This window comes from Theropithecus gelada, chromosome X (assembly GCF_003255815.1).
Source record: "Theropithecus gelada isolate Dixy chromosome X, Tgel_1.0, whole genome shotgun sequence".
Taxonomy (NCBI): Eukaryota; Metazoa; Chordata; class Mammalia; order Primates; family Cercopithecidae; genus Theropithecus; species Theropithecus gelada.
In genome coordinates this window covers 18,483,405-18,500,421 of record NC_037689.1, presented here as the reverse complement: position 1 = coordinate 18,500,421, position 17,017 = coordinate 18,483,405, and the positions used below count along the sequence as shown (strand labels likewise).

The 17,017-nt window shown below is 45.7% G+C and overlaps 1 protein-coding gene and 1 pseudogene across 1 annotated transcript; one reads left to right on the top strand and one right to left on the bottom strand.

The window, feature by feature from the left end:
- Positions 1-437: 437 nt before the first annotated feature.
- On the bottom strand, positions 438-2,962 carry LOC112616358 (annotated as a pseudogene).
- Positions 2,963-3,125: 163 nt separating this feature from the next.
- On the top strand, positions 3,126-4,649 carry LOC112615976 (putative E3 ubiquitin-protein ligase makorin-4). Its single transcript, XM_025372927.1, has one exon. It carries the CDS (start codon positions 3,135-3,137, stop codon positions 4,647-4,649), a length of 1,515 nt encoding a protein of 504 aa, XP_025228712.1. The 5' UTR covers positions 3,126-3,134.
- The last annotated feature ends 12,368 nt before the right edge of the window (positions 4,650-17,017 follow it).

Below are 17,017 nucleotides of genomic sequence, written 5' to 3'. Positions count from 1 at the left end.
GCATAGAGGAGACACCTTATTCTATAGAACAGGATAGGGCTTCAACCCTGGGGACCATACAAGTGGCTCCCATAGGCAGCCACCCTTTTCTGGCAAGCCGTGGCATACCCAGATGCAGGCTGGGGGAGGGGCTGGCACACTGGCCCCAGATTGCTCTGGCTTCAGCCTGATGGAGACACAAAACTGGGATCTCCCTCTGCCAGATGTTCCTGACCCCATCTCCACCTCCAGCCTCTAGCCTCACTGGGAGTTCCCTGTGACCCAGCCTGTTCCATAGCCAAAGGGGGACCAAAGTGAACGATCACCGTGCCTCACACCTATTCTAGGGGCCTTGGATCTCAGTGGAGCTTAATCCATGGCATCTGAGAGCACGCACCCTGTCCCTGAGGACAGCTGTGCCGGGCAAGGGGGCCGCAAGGGCATGGGTGGAATCTTGGTCACTGGCAGCACTCGGCCACATGCCTGAGGAGCTCTTTACCTTGTTAGTCACAGAAGCACTGCAGGCAGTGAGGGCACTGAAGGTCCCCCTGGCCTCTCTGGGCTGTGCCAGGATGCCCGCCCTCTGCAGGGGGTTCCAACTGCTGGGACCCAGTCCCAGGCCTCCAGCCACCAGGCGCAATAAGCTCCACTGCATCGGTGGCCAAGTACTTGGCAGTTTTGCTCCCAGCATGAATCCAGCAAGCATCTGGCTCTTGAGAATCCTGTCTCCAGGACGCCTGGTGCAGCAAAGAGGTGACCTTTTCCTCCAGTTCCTGATTCCTACCTTGAGCCCGTTCCCGATCTGCCCTTTCGGACATGAAGTCATCCTTGTAAGGGAGAATCTGCTGTTCCAGTATCTGCATCCATTCCAGTGCAGCATCTGGGGCCGTCCTTGAGGCCGCCAGCTTCTACTTCACTTCTGCACAGTCGTTTATTTTCTCTTCCAACTACCTGTTGAGCTGGGAGATCTTCCTCATCAGCTCGGGCTCCTGGAGGGTCTGCAGCCCCCTGAGCTGTGCATGGAGCCCCCTCACGTATTCGTCCCTGCTGACATCGATTCGCTGCCACTTGGCATTGAGGTCTTCAACGTGAGTCACCTTCTGTTTTAACAGTCGATTTTCTTCCTCAATAACACTCTGGACAGAGGTGTCCCCACCTGTGTGTTCTGACTTTCAGGACTTCTCTCCCCCACGTTCCTTTGTGCATGCTGTTGTTCATCCAGACACTTGGTCAGATGCTGACACATGTGGGCAGTGGAGGTCAGCGTCCTCCGCAGTTGGTGGGTCTCGTTGGCCAAAGAGAGGCACAGAACGTCACTGGCCCGCCGGGCCGGTTTCCCCTCCTCCATGCTCCTACGCATCAGGACAACTTCCTTCTCTCGCTCGTGCTGTGGCTGGCTCAGCAGCTGCTGCATCTCCTTCTCTTTCACTCCTAGCCGCTCAGTAAGCCTCTCAACTTCCTATTTCCTGGTGCATCTGGGCCTCCGCGGCGCCGTCCTCCTGCTATTGCAGCTGCTCCCGGAAGCGGGCCACCTGCTCCAGCAGCGCGTCCACCAGGGACCGCGCAGTGTCCCCCTCCAGCGCGGTCAGCCGGGCGCGGAGGCACGCGATGAGGGAGTCGCAGGCGGCCAGCTGGTCCTGCAGGCGCCGCAGCCACTACCCGACCTCGTAGTATAGGCCGCAGAGCTCCGAGCTGCGCGCTGGGCCCCCTCCCAGCCGCCCGACCCCGGGTCCCCGCACGTGACTGTGGGCCTGCCTGGGAGGCCGTGCGGCCACCAGCAACTTCCGTGCCCGGGCCCCGCCGGCTCTCTATCTTGAGGGAGTTTCTCATCGCCTCTTGGTTTCAATGAGGTGTGGGAATTTCCAGCTTGTCCCTTCTCCCTTAGGGAGGCTAAGCTGCAGGCTATAAAACTACTTAGCTACAGTATAGAAATGGCTCCTCTGGCGAGGTGGCTCACGCCTATAATCCCAGCACTTTGGGAGACCGAGATGGGTGGATCACTTGAAGTCAGGAGTTCCAGACCAGCCTGGCCAACACGGTGAAACCCTGTCTCTACTAAGAATACAAAAATTAGCTTGGTGTGGTGGTGTGTGCCTGTAATCTCAGCTACTCAGGAAGCTGAGGCAGGAAAATCACTTGAACCTGTGAGGTGGAGGTTACAGTGACCCAAGATCATGCCCCACTGCACTGTAGCCTGGGTGACAGAGTAAGACCCTGTCTCGAAAAAAAAAAAAAAAAAGAAAGAAAGAAAGAAAAAAAGAAATTAAAAAAAAAAGAAAGAATAATGAAATGACTCCTCAGCAACAGGGTGCCCCAACACTCATGTTTCTTCTCATTTGGCCTCTTTTGTTTTGGTGTCCTACTGTGGGACAAGGAATGCAGGGAGCTGACACCATGCTGTTCTTTTTCTGTCTATGTAATAAACTGTCTGAATCTAATCAGTGCTTGTTGTCCCCTTACCAGTCAAATCTGTAAGCCTGTTCAACACATTCTCACAACTCTAAAGAGGACCAGGTAACACCTGCATGTGCAGTGGATTGCATTACAGGAGAGAAACCCTGGACTTAGGGAATCTGAACCTTTTATAATGGGCAGTAATCATTCCTGCCCTTCACTCCAGAGGGAGACTATTTTTATTATAGTGGACAGTAAGTATGCCTGCCCTTTGCTTCAGATGTAAACATTATCTTTACTATGTTAGACAGTAAGCACGCTTGCCCTTTTCTTTGGAGGGAGACACTACCTCTGTCTTTCAAGGATGCACTCTATACAAATATCCTTGAAAACATAGTCCAGAACACAGGACAGTACAGTGCCTTACTTGCAAGATGTGCAAGCACACAAGACCTATGAAGAACTGTCTCCCAACAAAGGATACATACAGAAGGAGAAAAAAACTCTCTTAAACAAAAAGAGTCGGAGCCGGCAGGGACCGAGCAGGTGCCTCAGTCTCCTTCCCCTCCCCTCACCTGGTCCTCGCCATCTTCTCCTCACAGCCAGACCGGAACTATGTGATCCTGGAAGTTCCGGGGCCTTTGGCCCTATGTGATCCCGGAAGTTCCGGAGCCTTTGGACCTATGTGATCCCGGAAGTTCCGGGGCCTTCTGGGGTTTTCCTGGGCATTCCAGGGCCTTTGGAGCATTGGATAAGCAGTAATGGCGGAGGCTGCAGCTCCCGGAACAACAGCCACAACATCAGGAGCAGGAGCGGCAGCGGCGGAGGCGGCGGCAGCGGTCTCCCCGACTCCGATCCCCACAGTCACCGCCCCGTCCCCGAGGGCGGGCGGAGGGGTCGGCGGCAGCGACGGTAGTGGCGGCAGCGGCGACAGTGCTGCGAGCGACGACAGCGGCGCGTGCGGCGGCAGCGGCGCGTACGGCGGCAGCGGCAACAGCTGGACTAAACAGGTCACCTGTAGGTATTTTGTGTATGGGATTTGTAAGGAAGGAGATAACTGTCGCTACTCGCATGACCTCTCTGACCGTCCGTGTGGAGTAGTGTGCAGTTGTTTTCAGCGAGGGTACTGTCTTTATGGAGACCGCTGCAGATGTGAACATAGTAAGCCGTTGAAACAGGAAGAAGCAACTGCTACAGAGCTAACTACAGAATCATCCCTTGCTGCTTCCTCAAGTCTCTCCTCGATAGTTGGACCACTTGTTGAAATGAATACAAACGAATCTGAGTCAAGAAATTCAAACTTTGCAACTGTAGGAGCAGGTTCAGAGGACTGGGCGAATGCTATTGAGTTTGTTCCTGGGCAACCCTACTGTGGCCGTACTGTGCCTTCCTGCACTGAAGCACCCCTGCAGGGCCCAGTGACCAAGGAAGAATCAGAAAAAGAGCAAACCGCGGTGGAAACAAAGCAGGAGCTGTGCCCCTATGCTGCAGTGGGACAGTGCCGATATGGGGAGAACTGTGTGTATCTCCACGGAGATTTATGTGACATATGTGGGCTGCAGGCCCTGCATCCGATGGATGCTGCCCAGAGATCACAGCATATACAATCGTGCATTGAAGCCCATGAGAAGGCTATGGAGTTCTCATTTGCTGTGCAGCGCAGCAAGGACAGGGTGTGTGGGATCTGCATGGAGGTGGTCTATGAGAAAGCCAACCCCAGCGAGCACCGCTTCGGGATCCTCTCCAACTGCAACCACACCTTCTGTCTCAAGTGCATTCGCAAGTGGAGGAGTGCTAAGGAATTTGAGAGCAGGATCGTCAAGTCCTGCCCACAATGCCGAATCACATCTAACTTTGTCATTCCAAGTGAGTACTGGGTGGAGGAGAAAGAAGAGAAGCAGAAACTCATTCAGAAATACAAGAAAGCAATGAGCAACAAGGCATGCAGGTATTTTGATGAAGGACGTGGGAGCTGCCCATTTGGGGAGAACTGTTTTTACAAGCATGTGTACCCTGATGGCCGTAGAGAGGAGCCACAGAGACAGCAAGAGGAAACATCAAGCAGACACCAGGCCCAAGGAAGGAACCACTTCTTGGAATTCTTTGAGGAAGGAGCGAACAGCAACCCCTTTGATGATGAAGAAGAGGCTGTCACCTTTGAGCTGGGAGAGATGTTGCTTATGCTTTCGACTGCAGGTGGGGACAACGAACTGACAGACTCTGAAGATGTGTGGGACTTGTTTTGTGATGAAGAATTTTGTGCCTTAGATCTATAGAAACCTTGCGTGGTGTGTGAGCTGGTCTGCTGACCCCAGACAGCAGCTGTCCCCTGTGGTGGTGTGGCAGTGCCTGTGTTCTCTCCTAGGCAGGCCTATCAACTCCAGGTGCTGTGGTAAGAATATTTACCCAGGGCCTGTCTTCTCAACCCCCTCACCTTTCCCCAAGGAGTGTGTTGTTTTCCCTGTTGAAAAAAGTTACAAAAATAAGTCTTAAAGTTAGTATTTTTGTTTGTTTGTTTATTTGTTTTTTGAGACACGAGTCCCACTCTGTCACCCAGGCTGGAGTGCAGTGGCGTAATCTTGGCTCACTGCAACCTCCGCCTTCCGGGTTCAAGCCATTCTCCTGTCTCAGCCTCCTAAGTTGCTGGGACTACAGGTGCATGCTACAATGCCCAGCTAATTTTTTTGCATTTGTAGTAGAGACGGAGTTTCACCATATTGGTCAGGCTGGTCTTGAACTCCTGACCTCAGGTATCCACCTGCCGCTGCCTCCCAAAGTGCTGGGACTACAGGTGTCAGTCACCGTGCCCAGCCTTAAAGTTAGTTTTTTGTAACAGGCATGAGCCACCGTGCCTGGCTTTAAAGTTAGTGTTTTGTAACAGGCATGAGCCACGGCACCTGGCTTTAAAGTTAGTTTTTTGTAACAGGCATGAGCCACGGCACGTGGCTTTAAAGTTAGTTTTTTTAACAGGCATGAGCCACTGTGCCTGGCCTTAAAGTTAGTTTTTTTGTAACACGAATTTAACTGTCGGACAGTTAGTTTAGGTGTGTTGCATCATCTGTTTTCAACCAGATTGTGTTTATGGACTTTTCACACACTAACTTTGAGGACCCCAGGTTCAAAACTAAAAGCAGTGGCCCTGCTTTGGGATCCAATGATAGGAGTGATGGGTGAAGGGATCTAAGCTGGCCAGTAGCCTTCTAAGCTTCTCAAACCTGCATAGATGCAGTATTATTGGCCTTGGTAGAAGACCTTGGTTTAGTGGTTTAAGTCTTGTATGGCAGTTAGATCTTAAAGGACAAAGCAGTATATTGGTAGTTGTCAATATAGCAGTACTAGCTATGTTTATATAAATAAGAGAAATGGAGTTAGCCATAGAGGTTAAAACTACCTGGTTATCCCATATATTAACCCAAACTGGGTCTTGGATACACAGTTGTATTTAATGTTTTACGATCTAGTCTTTCCAATATAGGCATTTTCTGAAAAACATTTGTCCTCATTTGGGGCATTTTGTTGTGGGTTTCACCATGTTGGCCAGGCTGGTCTCGAACTCCTGACCTCAGGTGATCCACCCACCTCAGCTTCCTGAAGTGCTGGGATTACAGGCGTGAGCCACTGCGCCCATCCTGACACTTTGATTTTAACCCAGTAAGACCTGTGCCGGACTTCTAACCCCCAGAATTGTTAAGATGATACATTTGTGTTGTTCTAAGCCATTGAATTTGTGGCAATTTGTTACAGCAGCCTGACATTTTGATTTTAACCCAATAAGACCCCTGCCAGAATCCTGACCTTCAGAATTGTTAACATAATAAAATTGTGTTGTTCTAAGCCATTCAGTTTGTAGAAATTTGTTACTGCAGCCTGACACTTTGATTTTAACCCAATAAGACCTGTGCCAGACTTCTAACCTCCAGAATTGTCAAGATAATAAAACTGCGTTCTAAGGCATTCAGTTTGTGGCAATTTGTTACAGCAGCAATAAACAACCAATACACATACTTTAAGTGGAGACCAATATTTAATTTTCCGTGCTTTTATAATAATTATAATGACAAGTTAATCGTAGTAAATGCAAGTCAGGAAATTTTTTTTTAATGTCTTGAAGTTTAATATCTGGTTCAGAAAAGCATCTTTGTCCTATGAAAGACATGAGCTTAAAAAATTGTCATTCCATGGGAGTATAAATTGATACAACTGTTTGGAAGGCACTTTGGCAGTAGCTAGCAAAATTTTAAATGTGAATACTCTTTGACTCAACAAGGTAATTCTAAGAATTGTGCTACTGATTATCTTTCATAAATTGATGATAATGTATAGACAAGAATGTTTATTAGATTGTTTGTGATTAAAAATTGCAAATAACTTACATGCTTACCAAAAGGGACTGGTAAAGAATAGTATACAATGGCATTTTATGTAGAATTAGCTCCATCAATAAGTACTAACATGTCCATAACACATAAGGGAAATAAGCAAGTGGCAGGTAGTGTGTATAGAATAATTTCATTTTCTTTTTTTTTTTATTTATTATACTTTAAGTTCTAGGGTACATGTGCATAACATGCAGGTTTGTTACATATGTATACTTGTGCCATGTTGGTGTGCTGCACCCATCAACTCGTCAGCACCCATCAACTCGTCATTTACATCAGGTATCACTCCCAATGCAATCCCTCCCCCCTCCCCCCAATAATTTCATTTTCATAAAAGGAAATGTGTATGTATATGTGTTTATATAACACAAAAGCATTCTAAACAAAGGTATAGTAAATAGGAAAAAATTCACTCACTTTTTACTGTCTGCATGTCAGTAATAGTTATGGCTACTAATATTTTTGTTTTGAGAACGAGTCTCACTCTGTTGCTCAGGCTGGAGTGCAGTGGCATGATATCGGCTCACAGCAACCTCTGCCTCCCAGGTTCAAGCGGTTCTCATGCCTCAGCCTCCCAAGTAGCTGGGACTACAGGCGTGCGCTACCACACCCAGCTAATTTATGTTGTTTTAATAGAGACGGGGTTTCACCATGTTGGCCAGGCTGGTCTCGAACTCCTGACCTCAAGTGATCCATTCCCCCTCGGCCTCCGAAAGTGCTGGGATTACAGGCATGAGTCACTGTGGCCAGCCATTATGGTTACTAATACTTTTGCAGTTGGAATATATCAGCTTCATCATAAAATGAAAACCTGAAGAAATAAAAAAAATGTTTTGTGATAACCCTTAGGTGATTTGATACTCCCACATGTGATTAGCAATTTGGCGTGCCTCTAATTCCTAACTGGATTACTAAGTTTTTAAGTGACTGAAAAAAAGCAAGAAATGGCTTCTAATTCAGGGCAGTACAAACCAAATAAGGAACAAACAAGGGGAACAGCCCACAAGGCCACTAGGGGTTCAGAGGATGAAAAGACTGCTATGGGCTCTCAAAGGTGCCGTCAGAGTCATTGGTGGCACCCATGAATTAGGACATGGAACAACTTCACTTTGACTAGACTTGGGGACCGCTTGAGGTTACGCAGTGGCTGTAAGAATGCACTTCACAGGACTGGGCACAGTGGCTCATGCCTGTAATCCCAGCACTTTGGGAGGCCAAGGCAGGCAGATCATGAGGTCAAGAGATCTAGACCATCCTGGCCGACATGGTGAAACCCCGTCTCTACTAAAAATACAAAAATTAGCTGGGCATGGTGGTCCATGCCTGTAGTCCTAGCTACTTGGAAGGCTGAGGCAGAAGAATCTCTTGAATCTGGGGAAAGGAAGTTGTAGTGAGCCGAGATTGCACCACTGCACTCCAGCCTGGCGACAGAGTGAGACTCCGTCTCAAAAGAAAAAAAAAAAAAATGCACCTCACAGACTTGCAATGACAGAGAGCATAATTGAACAAGGGCCCCCAATGCTATAGTCTGAAATCCGTTGCCATGTTTGCACTAAAGCCACACCTCCCATGAGTTACTCCCAGCCAGTGACAGCAAGGATACTAAGGCTGACACTTTCCTCAGATACACAGGACTCCTTTGTGAGCTGACTTTGGCTCGAGGCTCCCCCTAGTCCTTGCTGAAACTTCCTTAGGCTTCATGGTAGTCTAGGATGTTTCCTAGTCTTGACCTTCTCTCTCTCTCTCCACTTTGGGTTAGTCTTGCGTCACGATCTGACAACTTGCCCAGCCTCTATCTGACTTTCTCCCCATTTTGTATAACAGCCTTTATCTGGCTCCCTCTTTATCTGGCATGTCCTCTAATAAAATAGTACCTACCTTATGAGTTTATCTTATCACTTTATAGATAAGGACATTGAGGCTACAGTTCTGGAGGTCGAAAGTCCAAAATGGATGTCAGTGAACTAAAATCAGGGTGTTGGCAGGACTGGTTCCTTCTGGTGGCTCCATTCCCTTGCCTTTTCCAGCTTCTGGAGGCTGCCTGCAAAACCAGCAATCACATCACTCTGACCTCGGCTTTTGTCATCATGTCTCCTTTTCTGACTCTGATCTTGTAAAAACCTTGTGATTATAACAGGCCCAACTAGATTCAGAAAAATCTCCCCATTTCAAAATCCTTAACGTAATCACACCTGCAAAGTCCCTTTCGCCCTGTCTCAAAAAAAACAAAAAACAAACAAACAAAAAATAGTGTATTCGACTCATGGTTCTGCAGGGCTGTACAAGAAGCAGAGTGCTGTCATCTGCATCTGGTGAGAGCCTCAAGCTGCTGGCACTCATGGTGGAAGGGGAAGGGGAGCTGGCAGAAATCACACAGTGAGAGAGAAGGTAAGAGACGGGAGGGAGGTGCCAAGCTCTTTTTAACAATTATCTCTCAAGGGAGCTAATAGAGTGAGAGCTCACTCACTCCCCACTCCACATGGGGAGGGCATACTCTATTCATGAGGGATGCATCTCCCATTACCCCAACACCTACCATTAGGCCCATTTCTCTCTCTTTTTTTTTTTTTTTTTTGAGATGGAGTCTCGCTCTGTTGCCCAGGCTGGAGTGCAGTGGCCAGATCACAGCTCGCTGCAACCTCTGCCTCCCGGGTTCAAGTGATCCTCCTGCCTCAGCCTCCCAAGTAGCTGGGATTACAGGTGCCCGCCACCACACCTGGCTAACTTTTCTATTTTTAGTAGAGACGGGGTTTCACCATGTTGGCCAGGCTGTTCTCGAACTCCTGACCTCAAGTGATCCACCTGCCTCAGCCCCTCAAAGTGCTGGGATTACGGGCGTGAGCCACCACACCCAGCCAGGAAAAGGTATTTTATATTTATATCATTGCTGTGCTGTTTATTCATTTGTATAAATTTAAGTTCCCATCTGGTATTATTTTCCTTCAGCATGAATAACTTCTTTGAATGTTTCTTGTGGTTCATGTTTGCTGGCAACAAATTCTCTCAGCTATTTATCTGGAAAAGTCTTTATTTCACCTTCATATTTTACCTGTATTTTCTTTGTGTACAGAATTCTAGGTTGAAATTTTTTTTCAGTGTTTTAAATATGTCATTTCATATTCTTCTGGTTTGCATAATTTCTGATGAGAAGTCTGCAGTTTATTTTCTATTTCTCTCTCTTTTTGCTCCTCTGCAAAGCCATTTCCTCTTGCTATTTTTAATATTTTCTCATTATCATTGTTTTATAGGAATTTGATTATGATTTTCCTTGGTATGATTTCCTTAATGTTTATTCTATTTGGGACCATTGAGCTTCTCATAGCTGCATATCTGTATGTTTATAATTTTCATCCAGTTTAAAAAAATGTTTTTGAGAAAGAGTCTCACTCTGTCACCCAGTCTAAAGTACAGTGACATGGTCTTGGCTCACTGCAACCTCCGCCTCCCTGGTTCAAGTGATTCTCATGCCTCTCAGCCTCCCGAGTAGCTGGGATTACAAGTGCATGCCACCATGCCCAGCTAATTTTTGTATTTTTTGTAGAGACACGGTTTTGTTAAAACTCTCGACCTCAAGTGATCCGCCCACCTCGGCTTCTCAAAGTGCTGGGATTATAGGTGTTAGCCACTGTGCCTTGCCCAGTTTTTAAAATTGTGACCATTATTTCTTCAAATATTTTTTTCTGCTACTACCCTTTCTCTCCTCTCCTGAAAGTCAATTTTGAGTATGCTAGACTGCTTGATATTGTCTCACAGGTCAGTGAGGTTGTTTTCCTTTCTTCTTTTTCTTTGGTCTTTTTCTCTGTGTCTGCTGCATTTCGGATAGTTTTTATTGTTATGTCTTCAAGTTCACTAATTTTTCTTCTGCAGCATCTAATCTACTATTAATCTCATCTTTGCTGACTTCAATTACACATCTGTTAGATCATTAATATTGTTTCTCCCAGGCCACTGAGGCTCTGTTCATTTTTAGCCTCTTTTTTCTCCTTATACTTCAGTTTAGACAGACTCTATTGCTGTTTTTTAGAATTCATTGACCTTTTCTTGTGTAGGTTCTAATCTATTGGTAAGTCCATCCAGTGAATATTTCATTTCAAATACTATATTTTTTAGCTCCAGAAGTTCCATTTGGCTCTTTTTTAAAAGAATTGTGGTACAATATACAGAACATAATATTTACTATTTTTACCATTTTTAAGTGTCCAGTTCAGTGGCATTAAGTACGTTCACATTCTTGTGCAACCATCACTGCCATCCATCTCTAGAACTTTTTCATATTCCCAAATTGAAACTCTGTACCCGTTAAACAAAAACACCCAATTTCTCCCTCCCTCCCAGCCCCTGGCAACCACCAGTTTACTTTCTGTCTCTGTGAATTTGACTATTCTAACTGCTTTATATAAGTGGAATCATATAATATTTGTCATTTGGTTCTTTTTAAAAACTCTTCTGGGCCGGGCGCGGTGGCTCAAGCCTGTAATCCCAGCACTTTGGGAGGCCGAGGCGGGTGGATCACAAGGTCAGGAGATCGAGACTATCCTGGCTAACATGGTGAAACCCCGTCTCTACTAAAAATACAAAAAACTAGCCGGGCGCGGTAGCGGGCGCCTGTAGTCCCAGCTTCTTGGGAGGCTGAGGCGGGAGAATGGCGTGAACCCGGGGGGCGGAGCTTGCAGTGAGCCGAGATCGCGCCACTGCACTCCAGCCTCGGAGACACAGTGAGACTCCGTCTCAAAAAAAAAAAAAAAAAAAAAAAACTCTTCTGGCTGGGCGTGGTGGCTCACACCTGTAATCCCAGCACTCTGTGAGACTGAGGCAGGTGAATCACTCGAGGCCAGGAGTTTAAGACCAGCCTGGCGAACATGGCGAAATCTCATCTCTACTAAAAATACAAAAATTACCCGGGTGTGGTGGCGCACGTCTGTAATCCCAGCTACTCGGGAGGCTGAGGAAGGAGAATTGCTTGAACCTGGGAAGTGGAGGTTGCAGTGAGCCAAGGTCACGCCACTGCACTCCAGCCTGGGTGACACAGTAAGACTCTGTCTCTAAATAAATAAATAAATAAATAAGTAAAACTTAAAAGTCTTTTCTTTTTCTCCTCTTTATGTTATGTTTTCCTCTAAGTATATGAACATACTTATAATAGCTGTTTAAAGTCCTTGTCTGCTAATTCCCTAATCTCTGTCACCTCTGGGTCTATTTCTATTGACTAATTTTTCTCCTGATATGGGTCACATTTTTATGCCTTTTAGCAAGTTTAGTAATTTTGACTGGATGCTGAACATTATGAATGTTACATTGTTGAGGTCTGGATTTTATTATATTCTTTAAGGCATGCTGAGTTTTGTTTTGACACACAATTAAGTTCCATACAGTTCAGGCTGATCTTTTCATGGCTTATTTTTTAGCTCTCTTACGGCAGGTCTAGAATAGCCTTTCATCTAGGGCTAGTTTAGACCTATTATTGAGGCTTAAACTTTCTGGGGTCTACTGAATACCCTGGTGTTTCTCCACTCTGAGTGGTCAGAAGTCAAACATCTCCCAGTCCTATGAAAACTCTGAGAATTTTTCAGCTAACAGCTCCTTGGTGGTACTCCTTTATGTGGTAGTTATCCTTTGCCTAATCTTGTGGGGTCTTACCTATTATGTATGCATTAATTTATAGTCAGCCAAAGGAAGTCAGCTGATCATTTTAGCTTTCTCTGCATAGCTCACTCTTCTCTGGTAGTCTTCTCCCCAAATTCCAGCTATCTCAGCTTTCCTGAACTCCAATCTTCATCTCTTCAACTCATCAAGACTTCTGTGCTGTGCTTGGATTTCCCCTCTCACACTGCATTCTGGAAAGTGCCCCCAGTGAGTAGGTATCTCTTCATTTGGTTCCTTTCTTTCAGATATTGCAATTCCATGCTGCCTAGTGTTCAATGTCTAGAAAAAGTTGTTTCATGTATTTTGTCCAGTTTCTAGTTGTTTACATTAGAAAGGCAAGTCTTGTACTTGTTGCTCCATCATGGTTGACAGAGGAATTTACCCTATCTTTTTTATATAATGCTGGCAATTTAGTTCCTTTTATACGCTCCCTTCATGTGAGTTTAAAAAAAAAAAAAAAACCAAAAAACTTGAGGACAGGCACAGTGGCTCACACCTGTAATCCCAAACTTTGGGAGGCCAAGGTGGGTGGATCATTTGAGGTCAGGAGTTCAAGACCAACCTGGCCAACATGGTGAAACCCCGTCTCCACTAAAAATACAAAAATTAGCTGGGCGGTAGTGGCATGTGCCTGTAATCCCAGCTACTCAGGAGGCTGTGACAGAGCGAGACCCTGTCTCAAAACCAAACAAACAAACAAAAAAACTTTAGACAAAAGAAATGTAACAGAGTTTAGCTGGGCAAAGAACAATTCACAAATCAATCAGCTCCCAGAACCAGAATAGGTTCAGTGTGACTCTGGGGCTACCACATTGTCAGATAATATTTATGAACAGAAAAAGGAAAGCAATGTACAGAAAATGGAAGTAAGGTACAGAAGCAGCTGGATTGGTTGCAGCTCAGTGTTTGCCTTGTTTAAATACTGTTTGAACAGTTGGCTGCCTGTGATTGGCTGAAGCTCTGTGATTGGCACAGAGTAGGTTATAGTATATTTATACATCCAGTGAGGCTACAGTTCACTATGTATGGAGAAATGTTTAGGCTGAACTTAAAATATGTTAGGAGGCAGCTTTAAACTTAATTTAACATGTTTTTATGGCTGGGCACAGTGGCTCATGCCTGTAATCCCAGCACTTTGGGAGGCCAAGGTGGGCGGATCACCTGAGGTCAGGAGTTTGAGACCAGCCTGGCCAACATGGTGAAACCCTGTCTCTACTAAAAATGCAAAAATTATCAAGGTATGGTGGTGCGTGCCTGTAATCCCAGCTACTCGGGAGACTGAGGCAGGAGAATTACTTGAACCTGGGAGGTGGAGGTTGTAGTGCGCTGAGATTGCACCACTGCACTCCAGCCTGGATGATAGGGTGAGACTCAGTCTCAAACACAAACAAACAAACAAACAAACAAAAAAGACATGTTTTTACAACCAATTCATCACCAATTTTTGCCATAGTATTGCCTACATATCTCCACCATCAATTTCTTCTCTCCAATACCATTGCTACTTCTTCAGTTGAGGCAATCTGCAGTTTGTAGTGTGGAGTGCTTCAGAGTTTTCTTTCTTTATTTTCTGAGACAGAGTCTCGCTCTGTTACCCAGTCTGGAGTGCAGTGGTGCAATCTTGGCTCACTGCAACCTCTGCCTCCTGAGTTCAAGCAATTATCCTGCCTCAGCCTCCCAAGTAGCTGGGATTACAGGCGCCCACCACCACACCCAGCTAATTTTTGTATTTATAGTAGAGATGGGGTTTCACCATGTTGGCCAAGCTGGTCTTGAACTCCTGACCTCATGATCCATCCACCTCAGCCTCCCAAAGTGCTGGGATTACAGGTGTGAGCCACTGCACCTGGCCTCAGAGTTTTAATAAAAGCTTCATTTTTTTCTAACATTGTGTCCCTCTGTACCATCTGCCACACAATACTCAGAATATTTGTAAAATACAAATATGACCCTATTGTTCTTCAGCTTATGAAACTGCGTTTGCAAAAATTTTAACAATGAGAAAATTATGTCAGTGAAAGACATCTGACCTAACCAACTCCATCTTGCCTTTAACCTCCAAACTGCCCTTGGTCACTCCTGGGCATGGGCCAAGCTAACTTTGGGAGAAATTTATAGTTTAAATGATAATAGCCCTCCCAAAACTAAACTGCCTTTATAAAGCTTAAAGGCCACAAGTTTAGGATTATGAAAGGGGCCTGAATTCTGCTAAGATGTAGGTATAGTTAAACTATTACCAGCCATTGTTCTGGAGCTCACAAGATTTGTATCTCCCCCAATTACTCCTATAAATAACATCACTATTACAGAAGCTAAGATTGGCCTTTTGAGACATCCTTTCCTACCTTTGCATTTCTGACAAACAGATGACTCCACTCAGACCCAAGACTCAAGACTCAACTGGTCCTGTGGCCCCCACCCAGAAGCAGACTCAGTGCACAAGGACCATTTTCCATACCTCTGTGATTGCACCTCCAACCAAACAGCAGTACCCATTCCCTAACCCTCTGCCTGCCAAACTATCTTTAAAAAACCCTAGCCTCTGAATGTTCAGAGAGGCTGATTTAAGTAATAATAAAACCCTAGTCGAGGTGGAGGTTGCAGTGAACCAAGATTGCACCACTGTACTCCAGCCTGGGCAACAAAATGAGACTCTGTCCCAAAAACAACAACAACAACAACAAAAAAAAAAAACAAAAAAAAACCCACACACACAAAAAACCTGGTCTTCTGTTTAGCCAACTCTACATGTATGAAACTCTTTCTCTATTGCAGGTCCCCTGTCTTGATAAATTGGCTCTATCTGGGCAGTAGGCAAGATTAACCTGTTGGTGGTTACACATAAACCTTACAGTGGCTTCTCACTGCCTATGATAAAGTCCATTCTCTTTAGGTTAGTTTATGAGGTTGTTCCTTTAGGATCCCAAACTAGATATGGACATCTCTTCCTGCCCCACCCTTCTTCCCTTTACCCTCCAACAACACTAAACTCCTGGTAGTTCCATAAACGCTGTGTCAATTCAAGGGCTCTGAAAAGCAGAGGCAATGACAGATGTAGATGCACATGAGGTTTATGCAGGGAAACACCTCAGAAGGATAAAGGGCAGAGGGAGTGGGAATAGACAGACAGAGCCTTCAAACTGTGATAGAGTTCTAACACCTATGAAAGAAGAAAAGGATAGAAGGAAGAACTGGACAGGAGGAGCTTAGGTTGCAGTGCAGCTCTCTGAGAAAGTCTTGGTCAGGCAGGTTGAGAACCCCAGGGTAAACACTGACCACTAGGGAATCCCTCATCAGCAAGAAATGGCTCAATTCTAGAACTCATGTCAGAGGCATCCTAACCAGAGTGACTGCATCTTGAAAACAAGTGGGATAAAGTCAAACCTGCTGGGTTACATTCCCAGGGAATTGGACTCTCTTGGTCACAAGATGTTTATGGTCAGTGATGCTGACTAAGTAAAGAACCAGAACTTATGCAAATGTCCAAATATATTAAGAACAAAAAGCAGCCTGGCAGGCGCAGCGGCTCATGCCTGTAATCCCAGCACTCTGGGGAGCCTACCGGGTGGATCACCTGAGGTCAAGAGTTCGAGACCATCCAGGCCAACATGGTGAAACCCTGTCTCTACTAAAAATAGAAAAATTAGCCAGGTGTGGTGGCGGGCACCTGTAATCCCAGCTGCTCGGGAGGCTGAGGCAGGAGGATCGCTTGAACCCAGGAGGCAGAGGTTGTAGCGAGCTGTGATCGGGCCACTGCACTCCAGCCTGGGCAACAGAGTGAGACTCCATCTCAAAAAAAAGAACAAAAAGCATTCTTAGTTTAAGAATAGGTTTTGTTTTGAAGATAATAGTAAACTTGTAAATTCTTGTTGAAATCAATAGTAACATAGGAAAATAACAATACTGATAGCCTAACACAAGCTGATCACAAGCTTTTTTGTACACTATTCTTAACAGCCTATATAAGCAAGCACTATGCTTAAGATCGGGGAGTTTCTCCTCTTGCTTTCTGAGGATGCCCTACTCTGTAGCAGCGTAATCTCTAATAAACTATCTTAACTTCACTATACTCTGCGACTCACCCTGAATTCTTTCCTGTGTGAGATCCAAGACCTCTTGGGGTCTGGGGCAAGACCCCTTTTCCAGTGACACTCCTGCCATGCTAGATCATTGGCGGGAGTAAAGCAGAAAAAAATTTGGACTCAGCATGAATGCAATGGCAGATCCTGAAAGTGAGGTATCTGGAAGCTGTTGACCAACTACACTTCCTATAGCAGGTTTTCTGGAAGGGAGATCTTAGAAGCAAGTTCACCTCCGTGGCTGCCTAGTGTGATTTTTCCCGCTTCTTTGTCTTTGCTAACACAGTTTCTGCTATTTGAGATGCCTGACCTCCCCATCTATTTCCCCCAGGACATGCATACTTATCTTTCAGGACTGACTTACCCATCCGTCTTTCAAGAAGCCTTCCCTGACTGTCTATCCCAGCCCCCATTAGATGTCCCACCTTATACATAGTTTTATCATAGCACTTAGCATTCATGTTGTAATTGTCCTTCACGTGTTTTGTCCCTTGCCCTTTATGGTGAGAAACCATTTCTTTCTATCTCCAGTACCTCATTCAG

What these genes read in the sequence shown, in the direction of transcription:
- LOC112615976 (XM_025372927.1), top strand. Translation starts at nt 3,135, where the DNA reads ATGGCGGAGGCTGCAGCTCCCGGAACAACAGCCACAACATCAGGAGCA.